The sequence below is a fragment of the Prionailurus viverrinus genome, chromosome D4 (assembly GCF_022837055.1).
Source record: "Prionailurus viverrinus isolate Anna chromosome D4, UM_Priviv_1.0, whole genome shotgun sequence".
NCBI lineage: Eukaryota > Metazoa > Chordata > Mammalia > Carnivora > Felidae > Prionailurus > Prionailurus viverrinus.
Window position 1 is genome coordinate 33,055,590 of NC_062573.1, and position 13,535 is coordinate 33,069,124.

At 40.9% G+C, this 13,535-nt stretch overlaps 1 protein-coding gene across 1 annotated transcript in view; it reads right to left on the reverse strand.

Annotated features, from left to right (window-relative positions):
- Positions 1-13,535, reverse strand: part of ACO1 (aconitase 1) — a 65,847-nt gene that overhangs the window by 25,163 nt on the left and 27,149 nt on the right. The window contains exons 4-8 of the mRNA XM_047830687.1: positions 12,526-12,663; positions 5,935-6,004; positions 5,625-5,808; positions 5,014-5,153; positions 1,400-1,571 (exon numbers count right to left, since the gene is read on the reverse strand). Coding sequence (XP_047686643.1) covers positions 1,400-1,571; positions 5,014-5,153; positions 5,625-5,808; positions 5,935-6,004; positions 12,526-12,663 — 704 coding nt within the window. The remainder of the gene's footprint in view (positions 1-1,399; positions 1,572-5,013; positions 5,154-5,624; positions 5,809-5,934; positions 6,005-12,525; positions 12,664-13,535) is intronic.

The window sequence follows — 13,535 nt, forward strand, 5'->3', positions numbered from 1 at the left end:
CGAGCCCTGCATCGGGCTCTGTGCTGACAGCTCAGAGCCTGGAGCCTGCTTCGGATTCTGTGTCTCCTTCTCTCTCTGCCCCTCCCCTGCTCGTGCTCTCTCTCAAAAATAAATAAACACTAAAAAATGTTTAAAAAAAAAAAGTCATTTGGAAAACAAAAGGTCCCTTCCACCTCTGTCACATAGGATGAGCCATCAAAAATAAAATTGTTTGATGTGATCTTCTTGCTCAAAATGACCCGGTGGCTTCCTAGAACATTTAGAATTTAAAATAAATTTCTAACTGTCCGCTATGGCCTGCAAGCCCCTGTGTGGATCTGGTCCCTGACCTCCCCTCCCATGGCCTTGACCCTGGGCTCCAGCCACAAAGGCCCCCCCACCCTCTCGGCTGTTGTCTGAACACACAGAGACCGTCCCATCTTGAGTTGCTGTACTTGGGTTCCTCTGTCTGGAAAATGCCTCCTCCACCACTTCCCACTTCTTGTCCCCCACTTCACTTAAGCATCTGTTCAAACTGCTTTCAGGAGCCCTGGCTGACCTTCCGATATATAAATTAGCACCCTTCAGCTACTTCAACCACCTCCCCTGCCTTCTTCCTCATTCTCTTATATACATACGTATGCATTTATTTGTTCATGCCTGTCTCCCTCACTGGAATGGAAACTCCACGAGGGCAGAGACATTATGTTGGTCACTGCTGTATCTCTGACACCTAGATCAGATGTTGATAATGTGTTAAATAAATGACTGAATATTTTAAAAATAAATTTGAAAAATTAAAAAAAAAAAAAACCTTTCTCCAAGTTCAAGTCAAATCTCTAAACAAATACATACAGAGTCAAGAAACTGCCAACATTTCAAGATGCCCTCATATGCGGTCTTTCATTTTACCTTTGGGACAGCCCAGACAGAGGTGTCCTGGAATGCTGTCCTGTTTGGAGCCTCAGCTTTGGATTCTAGCTCCATTACTTATTGGCTTTGGAAAAATACCCTACATCTCTCTCTGATCCTCAGTCTTCTCTCCGATTAGTTTAATGAACTCATCTATCAATCTACCCCAGATCTGTGAAGAGGGTGAGAGCAAATACATAGCAAGTGCCCAGCACATGACAGCTGTTCTCATTACTAAGATCCCTTGTTTCCTGTCAAATAACTAGAAGTAGAGACCAGCATGAATAACTTGGATTCCAGAACACCTGAGCTCTTTCTACTGGCCATACAGTGTCTGTCTCATATCCTCTGAAATCCCAGCAACCATTCTGACTCTACAGAGAAAAGGAGAAACACCGTAAGTCTGACCCTGTGCACTCCAAGGGACAGAGGCATAAGGCAGTTCTCCAATCCCCAGAGTTCTACGAAACTTTACGAAGGGCTTCTGCCTTCGCGGTTCTACACTTACCTGTCTGCACCAGGTACTTGATACTAACTTCATCAACTGGGAAAAATGCAGCTGTCGCCCCGTACTCTGGACACATGTTCGCAATAGTAGCTCGGTCGGCAATGGACAATTGGGCTACTCCCGGCCCGAAGAACTCGACAAATTTGCCCACTACCCCAACCTGACGCAGGTGCTAGGCAGCAAAACAATAGAAAAGTCTGAGACTTGACAGCCCACATTTAAAATGCAGAACTAGCTCCTTACAATTCTTATTAACTAGCCTGGTACATAAACACAAACAATGACGCGGCCCAACATATTTTTGATTACTCTAAGAAATAAAATTTAAAAAGTAATGTTAACTATATACAGTGTGGAATCTTGGATTGAATCCTGCAACAGAAAAGGGTCATTACTGAAAACACTGGTGAAGTTACTTGTTTCATTAGCAGTGTTGGACCCACATTCTTCATTTTGATTTCATGTACCACAGTTATGTGAGATGTTAACGTTTGGGGCAGTTGGAAGAAAGGTAACAGAAACTCCCTGTATTCTTTACATCAACTCTCCTGTAAATCTAAATGATGTCTACACTGAAAACTATAGCAAGCTTATGAAAGAGATTGAAGAAGACACAAAAAAAAAATGGAAAAAGAGTCCATGCTCCTGGATAGAAAGAACAGATATTGTTAAAATGTCAATACTACCCAAAGCAATCTACATATTCAATGTAATCCCTATCAAAATAACACCAGCATTCTTCACAGAGCTAGAACAAACAATCCTAAAATTTGTATGGAACTAGAAAAGACCCCGAATAGCCAAAGCAATCTTGAAAAAGAAAACCAAAGCTGGAGGCATCAAAATCCCAGACTTCAAGTTGTATTACAAAGCTGTAATATCAAGACAGTATGGTACTGGCACAAAAACAGACACTCAGATCAATGGAACAGAATAGAGAACCCAGAAATGGACCCACAAACCTGTGGCCAACTAATCTTTGACAAAGCACGAAAGACAGTCTCTTTAGCAAGTGGTGCTGGGAAAACTGGACAGCGACAAGCAAAAGAATGAACCTGGACCACTTTCTTACACCATTCACAAAAATAAACTCAAAATGGATGAAAGACCTAAACGTAAGACAGGAAGCCATCAAAATCCTCGAGGAGAAAGCAGGCAAAAACCTCTTTGACCCTGGCTGCAGCAACTTCTTACTCAACACGTCTCCAGAGGCAAGGGGAACAAAAGCAAAAACGAACTATTGGGACCTCATCAAAATAAAAAGCTTCTGTACAGTGAAGGAAACAATCAGCAAAACTAAAAGGCAACTGACAGAACGGGAGAAGATACTTGCAAATGACATATTAGATAAAGGGTTAGTATCCAAAATCCATAAAGAACTTATCAAACTCAACACCCAAAAAACAAATAATCCAGTGAAGAAACAGGCAAGAGACATGAATAGACACTTTTCCAAAGAAGACATCCAGATGGCCAACCGACACATGAAAAAATGCTCAACATCACTCATCATCAGGGAAATACAAATCAAAACCACAATGAGATACCACCTCATACCTGTCAGAATGGCTAACATTAACTCAGGCAACAACAGATGTTGGTGAGGATGTGGAGAGAAAGGATCTCTTTTGCATTGTTGGTGGGAATGCAAACTGGTGCAGCCACTCTGGAAAACAGTGTGGAGGTTCCTCAAAAAATTAAAAATAGAACTACCCTATGACCCAGCAATTGCACTACTAGGCATTTATCCACGGGATACAGGTGTGCTGTTTCAAGGGGACACATGCACCCCAATGCTTATAGCAGCGCTATCAACAATAGCCAAAGTATGGAAAGAGCCCAAATGTCCACTGATAGATGAATGGATAAAGGTGATGTGATATATATATATATACACACACACACACACACATATATACAATGGAGTATTACTCAGCAATCAAAAAGAATGAAGTCTTGCCATTTGCGACTACGTGGATGGAACTAGAAGGCATTATGCTAAGTGAAATTAGTCAGAGAAAGACAAATATCATATGACTTCAGGCATATAAGGATTTTAAGACACAGAACAGATGAACACAAGGAAAGGGAAGCAAAAATAATATAAAGACAGGGAGGGAGACAAAACATAAGAGAGGCTTAGATATGGAGAACAACCAGAGGGCTACTGGAGGGGTTTTTGGAGGCGGGAGGGGTTAAATGGGTAAGGGGCATTGAGGAATCTACTCCTGAAATCACTGTTGCACTATATGCTAGCTAACTTGGATGTAAATTTAAAAAATAATTAAATAAAAAAATAAAATGACGTCAAAATAATTATTATAAAAAGGAAAAAAAAAAGTTAATGCCCAAATCACAAATATCAACATTAATAAAAGTTTTCCAAAATGAGAAGGGCTTTTTCTCTCTAAGGAGATCACTGGAAGTGCTAAAAATTAAATACTTTCTTTCAACCTAAATGGTCTTGCACTAGTTAAGCGGATAAGTAAATGGATTATTTTCAAGGGTATAATGAACATATTTCCTGAACAGAGGTACAAGTCAAATGTAACCAAAAGATCTAGACAGTCTGACTCCCATATATTTTCCATACACGCCATCAGCCAGGGCTGGGGCCTCAGTGACTGATGTGGCCCTGCACGAAGCCAGTTTCATGAACTGTGTGGACAACCGTCAGGCTCTTTTGGTTATGTGGGATTCTGCCAAATTCTGTGGGCAAGACCTATATTATTCTACATTTAAAGAATAATGCACAGACTTCTCAAAAAAGCTACAGTGTTCAAAGAAATGTGATTCCAAATTCCATAAAGATTAAAGAGAAACATCTTTGGCCTTTAACAGGATAGTGGCCATCCCTAACACTCCAAGCCTCCAAACTGTACAACCAGAAAAAAATGTCTGTGATAATAAAAAACCATCACTTTTCTAATAACCTTTCAAAATGAAACTGCCTTATTTTTGCAAAGCAAGCAAATCACCAAAAAAAACCCATTATTTCTTGCAAAAGCTAAGGAAAAAGAAAAAAAAAAAAGGAGTATTTCCAGCTTGGAGAAACATCTGTTGTAATTTAGAATACACAGAAGGGAATTAAACAAGTTAGACATTAAATTCATAGGAGCAGTTTGCTATTTACATATAAAGAAGAACCATGTGAGAAAATGTAGTCACAGTATAAACACATGCTTGGGAATGAGTCTTGGAACATTAGGATAGCCATTATTTCTAAGAATGTGGAGGATGGCTTTAGCCATAAATATCCCATTTTATCTCATAAAAAGTATACATACAGAGAGGGCTCTGAAGCAAAGGGGGCAAAATGTTACCAACTGTTAGTTCTGGGTGGTGGTGCATGCCAACGTCATTTTAACTTCTGTGTGTCTGAACTATTTCACAATTTCAAAATACCCTTTTAAAGAAAAGGATCCATGCAGCCATGGAAGAGTAAAATGAACATAATTATCTAAAACTTAACAAAGAACCCTCTCCTCATCTCTTTTTAAAAATCATCAACATACTGTTTCCTAGTGCACAGAGAAACCAAGATGGACGCCAGCATGTATTTCCTCCCATCACTGTGACTGCACAAGACCATGGAAGAGGGGGCAAGTTGTTACCTTGGTAATGGTGAGCACAATGTCAGTGGATGTCACCAGAGGGTGGGGATTTCCCATCAGCCTGTAGCCGATCACCTGGGGAAGCACCATACTGATTGGCTGACCCAGCATGACTGCCTCTGCTTCGATACCACCCACTCCTGCAAGGAAGGCAGGGCAGAAGAATGCTTTCAGCATGTCTTACTATATCCCTCAGGCATAATTCAACCCCATTACAATGTCTTCCTAGTGTAGATTTGGATCCTGTAATGAGTAGTTATCTTTTTCTATTTCCCTCTACAGAATTTTTATAAGCACTTCTCAGAGTGTGGTTCCCAAAACAGCAGTATCACAATCCCTTTGGTTCTATACCAAGTGGAAAGTGGGGTTCCGGAGTCTCCATTTTTAACAAACAGCTCCAGTTCGTTCTTCCAAACATTATTATTGAGTACCTGTGAGGTGCTTTTCTAGGCACTGGAAATCCAACAGTAAATAAAGCAGACAAAAATGTCTCTCTGATATGTGTGGTCACACAAAGTCGTGCTACTGGGATGTTATGACGGGATCAGTGTGAATTAGGCTACACACTACAGAACAGCGTGTGTGGAAGAGGAACCTGCAACAATACTCACCCCAGCCCAGAACTCCCAAACCATCAATCATGGTAGTGTGCGAATCCGTGCCCACAAGGCTGTCTGGGTAATAATAGCCATCGTGATCAAACACCACTCTTGCCAAATACTCCAGATTCACCTGGTGGATGATTCCTGAGCCAGGGGGTATAATCCGCATGTTGCGAAAAGCCTGAGAACCCCACTAGGATGGACCGGAAAGAACGCAATGAATATCCGATGCACTTCCATGCAGCCCAGCTCCTTGGCACCTCCCCCTCATACCCGCGTTTATAAACAACCAGCCAATGGAAGCAAACTCCGCCCATACCTTTAAAAATTCAAACCGTTCTCTATTTCTTTCAAATTCCAGGTCTTGATTCTTCTGTAAACTGTCTGCCCTGTCAGAGAGAAAAGCTGAATGTATAAATTTTAAGGCTTAAAATATTACCGGTCAGACTTCTCAGTGATAAAGAAACCAACTGGCAACTTCATCTGCAGCCTTGCTGGGCGATACCAATGCGTTTATTTACATGGGAAATGAGAGGTAATCAGAAAAAGTAAAAAGAGTAATTATTATTTGGTTCAATTGATCTCTATAATACCTTTAAACATGGTGAGTAACAAACATTAAGTGAATTCAAGTTATAGCTAGTCTAGTCACACAGCCTGACTTTTAGGAACAGTGTCTGGACATTTATGATGACAACAGCAGCTTAGAGATTTAAAGAACCTTGGTCTCTGTACTTCATCCTGCCTGACCTTGTTATGACACTCTGAGCTGAGCCTGGTCCGGGCTGGCATTTTCATCTGTTTATGTTGGGAGACAGCGAAACAGCGATGCCAGGAGGCACAGGCCTTTATAAAATCAGTCTCCTAGCTCCTGGAGAGGTTTCTGAGGAGAATGGTGCCACCCAAGAGTATCTATAAAGCACAGATTATATGCTGGAGTTTACTCAAAGTCATTCAGTCCAATAGGAAAGACACAGGCAGAGCAGGGAATCAAGAAGCTCTTCCAGGATTTTTATAATCAAATTACATACGTCTTGAGTCAAAGTAGAACTACTCATAGTTACAACTTCACAGGTTTGGGCACAGAAGGCACTCATAAACTGTATATCATGGATTGAGTGAACCCAGGAAAGGGCGGTAAAATTAATAGCTAAGACCCAAGTCAGACTTCATTCATTAATAGTAAACACCTACTGACTTTACTAGGAAGCCACCACTCTTCTAAACTTATTAGTGATCCACAGAGCCTGTCCTTGCCACTCTCTGGGAATACAAGCATGCAACAGCGGCAAATGCACTGCCCACTTGGTGCCCAGAGCCTGGTGAGCAATACAGAGAAACAGCCAGGCAATTACGGGAGTGTGACCATCATGCCATGATACAGGAAGTACAGAGTGCCAGGGGAACACTCAGATAGGGTCACAAACTCAGACTGGGGGTCGGGAATGCCTTCGAGAGGAAAGTGACACCGATCCAGTCTGAAGGATGAAGAAGAGTCAGCCAGATAAAGACAGGTAGGTGCTCCTTGGGAAGAAAAGGGCTGCAAGCACTTAGCATTTACTCAGTTTACACATTTACACATTTACACACTCAGTTACGACACTGATTTCTTTCTCCTGATGTGAATATTCTCCAAGGTTAAGTGTCAGCTGCTTTAAGGGAATCAATTCCTGAGGGTGCCTTAGAGCAGGGGTCCACAAACTCCAAATCCAGCCCAATGTCTGTACAGGTTTTGCCCTGAAGCAAGCAATAATTTTTACATTTTTAAAGGTTGAAAACAAAAGGATATGTGAGCAGAGACAGTGTGTAGGCAGCAAAACCTAAAATATTTACTACTGGCCCTTTACAAAAAAAGGTGATCCCTGATGTACTGTATGAATGTCTGTGAGTGTGTGTATGCATGAGAGAAAAGCAGAAGGTAGAAAGAGAGAAAGGAGATGGTGATGTAAGGGAACGAGGCAGGACAAGTGTGCTACCCCTGGAAGGACAGAGCCTCTGGATCCTCTGGATCCTCTGGACCAGTACAGCTACTCCTTTAGGCACTCGTTTCCACCTTCTTACCAGTACACTGAGGGCTCCATCCCTCTGACTCCCACCTGTCTCTTCAGGTCCGGGTCCACATTTCCAATGTATCCCAGGCATCTATCTGCATCAGGAACACCTCAGGCACCACATACTCAGCGGGTCACACCCTAACACATGAGCTTGCTTCCTGAACCTCATCCTCATCCCCGTCCCCATCTGTCTGTATCATCTAGCGACTGACTTCCCCTCCCGCCACTTAGTATCTACAACTATCCAAGCATTTACTCCAGAAAAGGCCTAACTGGCTCCTCTGTCAGTCTCTTCAACCTACCTTTATACCATCACCAGCATCCATTTTCTAAAACATAGATTATCATGACCCATCTTGAACCTGCCAATGGCTTCCCATTTCTCAGTAAAGTACAAATCTCTTCCCTAAATAAAACACAAAGTTCTTCAAGGGCGTCTGAGTGGCTCAGTTAGCTAAATGTCTGACTCTTGGTTTTGGCTCAGGTCATTATCTCACAGTTCGTGAGTTCGAGCCCTGCATCCGGCTCTGTGCCGACAGCCCGGAGCTGGCTTGGGATGCGCACTCTCTCTCTCTCTCTCTCTGTTTCCCTCCCTGGCTTGCTCTCTCTCTCAATAAATAAATAAACATTAAAAAGAAAATTTAAAAAAAATGAAGTTTTTCAGTGTAACCTCAAATTTCCTTGTTTAAAAAACTTTTATTTATTTGAAAGACTGAGAGAGAGCAGAGGAAGGGCAGAGAGAGAGAGAGAGAGAGAGAGAGAGAGAGAGAGAGAGAATCCCTAGCAGGCTCCACACTGTCAGCACAGGGCCCGATGCGGGGCTGGAACCCACTAACTGTGAGATCATGACCTGAGCCAAAATTAAGAGTAAGGACACTTAAATTACTGAGCCACCCAGCCACCTCTCAAACTTCCTTTATAAGCCCTCTCCTATCACCTGGTTCAAACTTTAACTTCAGCCATGCTGAAGCCCTCATATTCTCCCAAACCTCACTTCCCTCATGCCTTTCCACCCTCTATTCTCTCCTGTATTCTCTCCGTGCCTTTTCCAGCTCTTCCCTCCCTGGTCCGCACCCTGGATCAAGTGATACCGCTGGCCGAACCCTCCAGACTCCCTGTGTGGCCCTGTGTCTGGTGCCCGTGGCTCTTCTACTCGGAGCACTTGTGGACATCCAGTCAGGGTTCCTCCCCCTCATGCCTCCAGCAGTGGAAGGACAACAGAGCCTCTCACAGCAGAAGCAGGGTTGGGAGGGGAACGTTCACCCCAGAGAATTCTGGGGCACCAGTGTGACGTAAATGACATATTCACAGGACAAGCAGAAGCCAGACATGCTCAGGCTCTTTTAAGATAGGTTAACTCTAGGTAAAAACCTATTTACTATTTAAAACAAAACTTTTTTTATTCTAACCTTGGCTCAATGAACAGTTCTAGTTACTGGGATGAATGAACAGACCTAGAATTTGAATTTGAACTCAGAAGTTCCCTGAATTCACCAATCTGCTGAGCTTTTAATAAAGTTTCTGAATATGACTAAAGAGGAAATTTCTCCCTAGTTATGTAATTTGAATTCAGATTTGGACGTATATCAAAGTTTCTATTACATTTAATGGTACTCCAGAAAGTCACAAACTTATTTACAGAGTTATTTATAGTTATTTACAGAGGAGAGAGCTTCCACACTCATGAAATCTGGTCAGAAGTTGTTTTGATATTCTTGTTGGGATTTTAAAAAGAAAAGGTTATTTTTGAGGTAACTTTGAATAATTATTGTAATTTTACAATAATGAGTTAGCTAGACCCTCCATTCCTAAAAATGGTGTGCGGCCAATTATTATTATTCAAGCAAGGCAAAGAGCTCAGAAATATTTAAACGAGAACCTTTATCATCCCAGCACCCTGCCACAGTTTTTTGAGTTCATTTCTGGAAATAGCTGGAAATAAGCCCACAGCACACAGTTCCACAGAAGTTGAGACATATCACATTTAATTCCTTACAAAAATGAGGGAAGAGCCTGGGAGGTCAAATTGCAAAACCAAACTCAAGCATTAAAAACAAAACACCACCAATGAAAATACTTCTAACAGAAATGTTCTCTTTAATTACAAAAAAGAAAAAAAAGTGTTTGCCAGATTCGGATATCAATTTGGATCAAAGTTCCCCCCTGGACTTTGCTGTTTTTATAATAATGTTTTCAGTACTACGGTATAAATGTAAAGGGTCCATAAAAAATTGAAATCAGAGTTGATGGGTCTCAAGGAAAAAAAAATCACAGTGAACTTGGTGATGACTCAGATTCATTAACTGCTTAATAATAGCCAGGAGCTCTTTGAATTTTCAGTCAAAAGACTTCAGACATTAAAACAATTACAAATCTATCTCCACCAGTACTTTCCCCTTGCAGGCAGTGAAATAAAGGTAAATTATCAACATCAGTGAGAATCTTCAGGAAAGATAAAGTTGCCAATGATTTTGCGAGGCTACTTTTATAACTTCTGAAGTGGGGTGTTAGGAAATATCCTTACCCTCAAATAGAGTAACATTCTATCCATGTACTTCTTATTCTTCCCTTTGACACCAAACTATTAAATTGAGCTCATGTGATTCAAGGAGGGAAAAAAAAGAAAAGACAAATTGCCTAAGGATGAGTTTAGAGTCCAAAGGAAAGGGAACAGCTGCCGAATCTCCAGTCTGTTCCAAGAACCATCAATTCAGGGGACAAAGCCGATGTCTTTTTATCCTGAATTTCTCTGGCTTGGATATTGACATTAACTTGAGAATGACCAGCTACTACAGTTCCCTTGAGGCTGTATGGAACCCACTTAAGTCCCCAAGGAAGCAAATAAAGTTTTCTGTCTATCTCTGAGTGGTTTGTTTCCTATCTTAAGTGACTTTTTAATTTAAAAACAATAGCTTCCGGGGCTCCTGGTGGCTCAGTTAGTTAAGTGTCCGACTTGAGCTCAGGTCGTGATCTCGTGGTTTGTGGGTTTGAACCCCACATCGGGCTCTGTGCTGTCACCATGGAACCTGCTTTGGATCCTCTGTCTCTCTCTCTGCCCCTCCCCTGCTCGCGCTCTGCCTCTAAAAATAAAAATAATAAATAAACCAAACCAATAGCTTCTTATTGTGAAAATGAAGAACAGTTACAATCCCAGAGATAAATCATCTAGCAGTTTGGCATCTCTTTTTCCAATCTTTTAATCTCTGTATAGTTCTTCATCTAGCTGAAATCACGCTATACAAGCAATTTACATTTGGCTCATTGAGCTAAGACGTGAGCATGTTCCAAGTGTTATTAAACCCTTTATAATTATAACAGCAAATGTTACCTAATAATTTACTTCAAGGACATACCTTAATTTAATCATTCTCCTTTGTTGGACGTTTAGGATGCTTCTAGGTTTTCACTATTATAAATCATGCTTTAATGAACACTATGTAGCCATTAAGCTATTTCTGAATTTCAGGTATCTGTGAAGGATATGCTCAGAAGTGGAAATTCCAGGATGAAAGGTTTGGTGATTTCTAATAATCTTAATACACGCTGCCTTCATCATTTCTAATTCAGTGTGATCAGCAGCACATAAAAGTGTCTCCCTCATGACACCTTTATAATTAATAATGTTTATTTTCTAATCTTTACTGATAGGAGAAAATGGTATCTCAAGGATTTAATCTACTTTTTTATTACTTGTAAAGTTGAAAATGATTTATGTCGTGTTTACCATTTGTTTTTCCTTTTATTGTGAAACATCCACTTTCCTTTACCCATTTATCTGCTGGGTTTTACGATTTTTTAATGGATTATACACAAGGTTTATATATTAAAGATATTAGCCCTTTGTTGTATTTGTTGCAAATATTTTAAAGATATTTACCGTTAACTTTGAAGCCATTAAATCTATAGTTCCTTGTTCCCTTTTTGCTTCATTTACTGCTTTTAAATTTAGAAAGATCTTTCTCATCAAGACATATACATACTTCTATTTCTTTTAAAGTTTTTGATGATTTAATTTAAAAAATATTAATGCTTTAATTCATAGGACCTGCTCTATCAAGTAACTAATTTTCCCAGCATTGAATGTGGTATAGTTCTTTCTTCTGCACTCATAGTTGATGATAACTTTATTTAGTTATTCTTCTAGGTTAAGATATCAGACTTTTAGCAGTACCTGGTTGCCCTGCTTGTATCCAAACCCTGGCTGTATAATCTTGCACTTACTTTTTTTTTTTTTTTTTTTTAATGTTTATTTATTTTTGAGACAGAGAGAGACAGCGCATGAACAGGGGAGGGTCAGAGAGAGGGAGACACAGAATCCGAAACAGGCTCCAGGCTCTGAGCTGTCAGCACAGAGCCCGATGCGAGGCTCGAACTCACGGACCGCGAGATCACGACCTGAGCCGAAGTCGGCCGCTTAACCGACTGAGCCACCCAGGCGCCCCTGCACTTACTTTTACAACAGATGGAGTGTACTTCCCACTCCTGAGTTAGGGATTGACTGTGTGTCTTGCTTTGATTAATATTACTGCAAATAGATAGCATTCTAACCTGCCAGCCCTAATCTAAGCCTCAAGAGATATTGTGGGTTCCCACTTGCCCTCTTGAGCCTCTGTGATCACCAGGAGCTTTCTCCTTCAGCCTGGGCCCCAAAAGAAGTGAATAGGAAAAAAACCACACATAATAACCCCCCACCCCCCTAAAAAAATCTTCACTGGAAAATCTGTATTAAGTTTGAGTTTTTCTGAATACATCTTTTAAAGATTTTCTTCTTTTGTTTACTTACACACACAAAGAAGACTTGATCTCCAAGATTCCGCACAAAACAGAAAACCCAAGTATTCATCCTAATCTCTCACCTTCTGTTGAAATCAACCTGGATGGAGTGATCAATTACAAGATCAGCAGGACAAACAGGGTTTATTTTCTCTGGATCTCCTCCTAACTTTTTCACAGCATCGCGCATTGCCGCAAAGTCAACCACAGCTGGCACACCCCTAAGAAAAGAGAGAATTAAACAGAAAAAAAAACTGTTAAACAAGTGTACTTAGATTTTTCACCTTTTGCCTCCAGTGACAATACTGGCCACGAGACAGTCTCATCAGTGGGGCTAACAATAGATGCCTTAGAAAAGTGGAAGTTTCTAAACACGCTTCCTTGAGCAGAAATTGGTAGTAAGCACCATGACTGAGTGGTATCTCTACATGCAATTTTGCATTAAAGTTAACAACAAATACGGTCTAAATAGAGACCGTGGTAAAATGTGCACTTAACACTAGGGCTGTTACTGCCATGGCTGATTCCCATTCACGTGGGGGGGTGGGTGACAAAGGCCTATAGAAGATACACGGATTTCACCTCCAACCTCCAACCAAATTTAAAGAAATGGATGTAATTCAGAGAAGAATGCTGTGAATCCTTCCTTTTTATTATTTTGAGTATAAAATTTGTCCTCTAGACTGTCCTTTGGTAAAGTAAAATTTCATCTCTATAAGGAATAAAATAACATCACTTAAAAATGGAAAGGCAAGATCTCAGAAAACAGGCCATGATGGGGAATAAAGACTCCCAGGAATAGCAGGATGTGAACTGAGGTTTAAGGGCAACAGGTCAGGCCTTGTGAACTACAAGTCTCCCCTCAGGACACAGCATATTGATATTCTAAGGACAGCTGTTTCAAACCTGGCTACCTGGGTAACAGGATGTGAGGGAGAGAAGATTCCAAGATAGCCCTACTCCATGCTATTTCTTCCACTTTTTGTTAGTATACTTAAGGTTAGGATCTCCAAAAACAATGACCTTTGCCACTGGAAGAAGTGGAGTGACTACACACCCCACTTGTCGGAGACAATCTCTAGCTGTCCAGGAT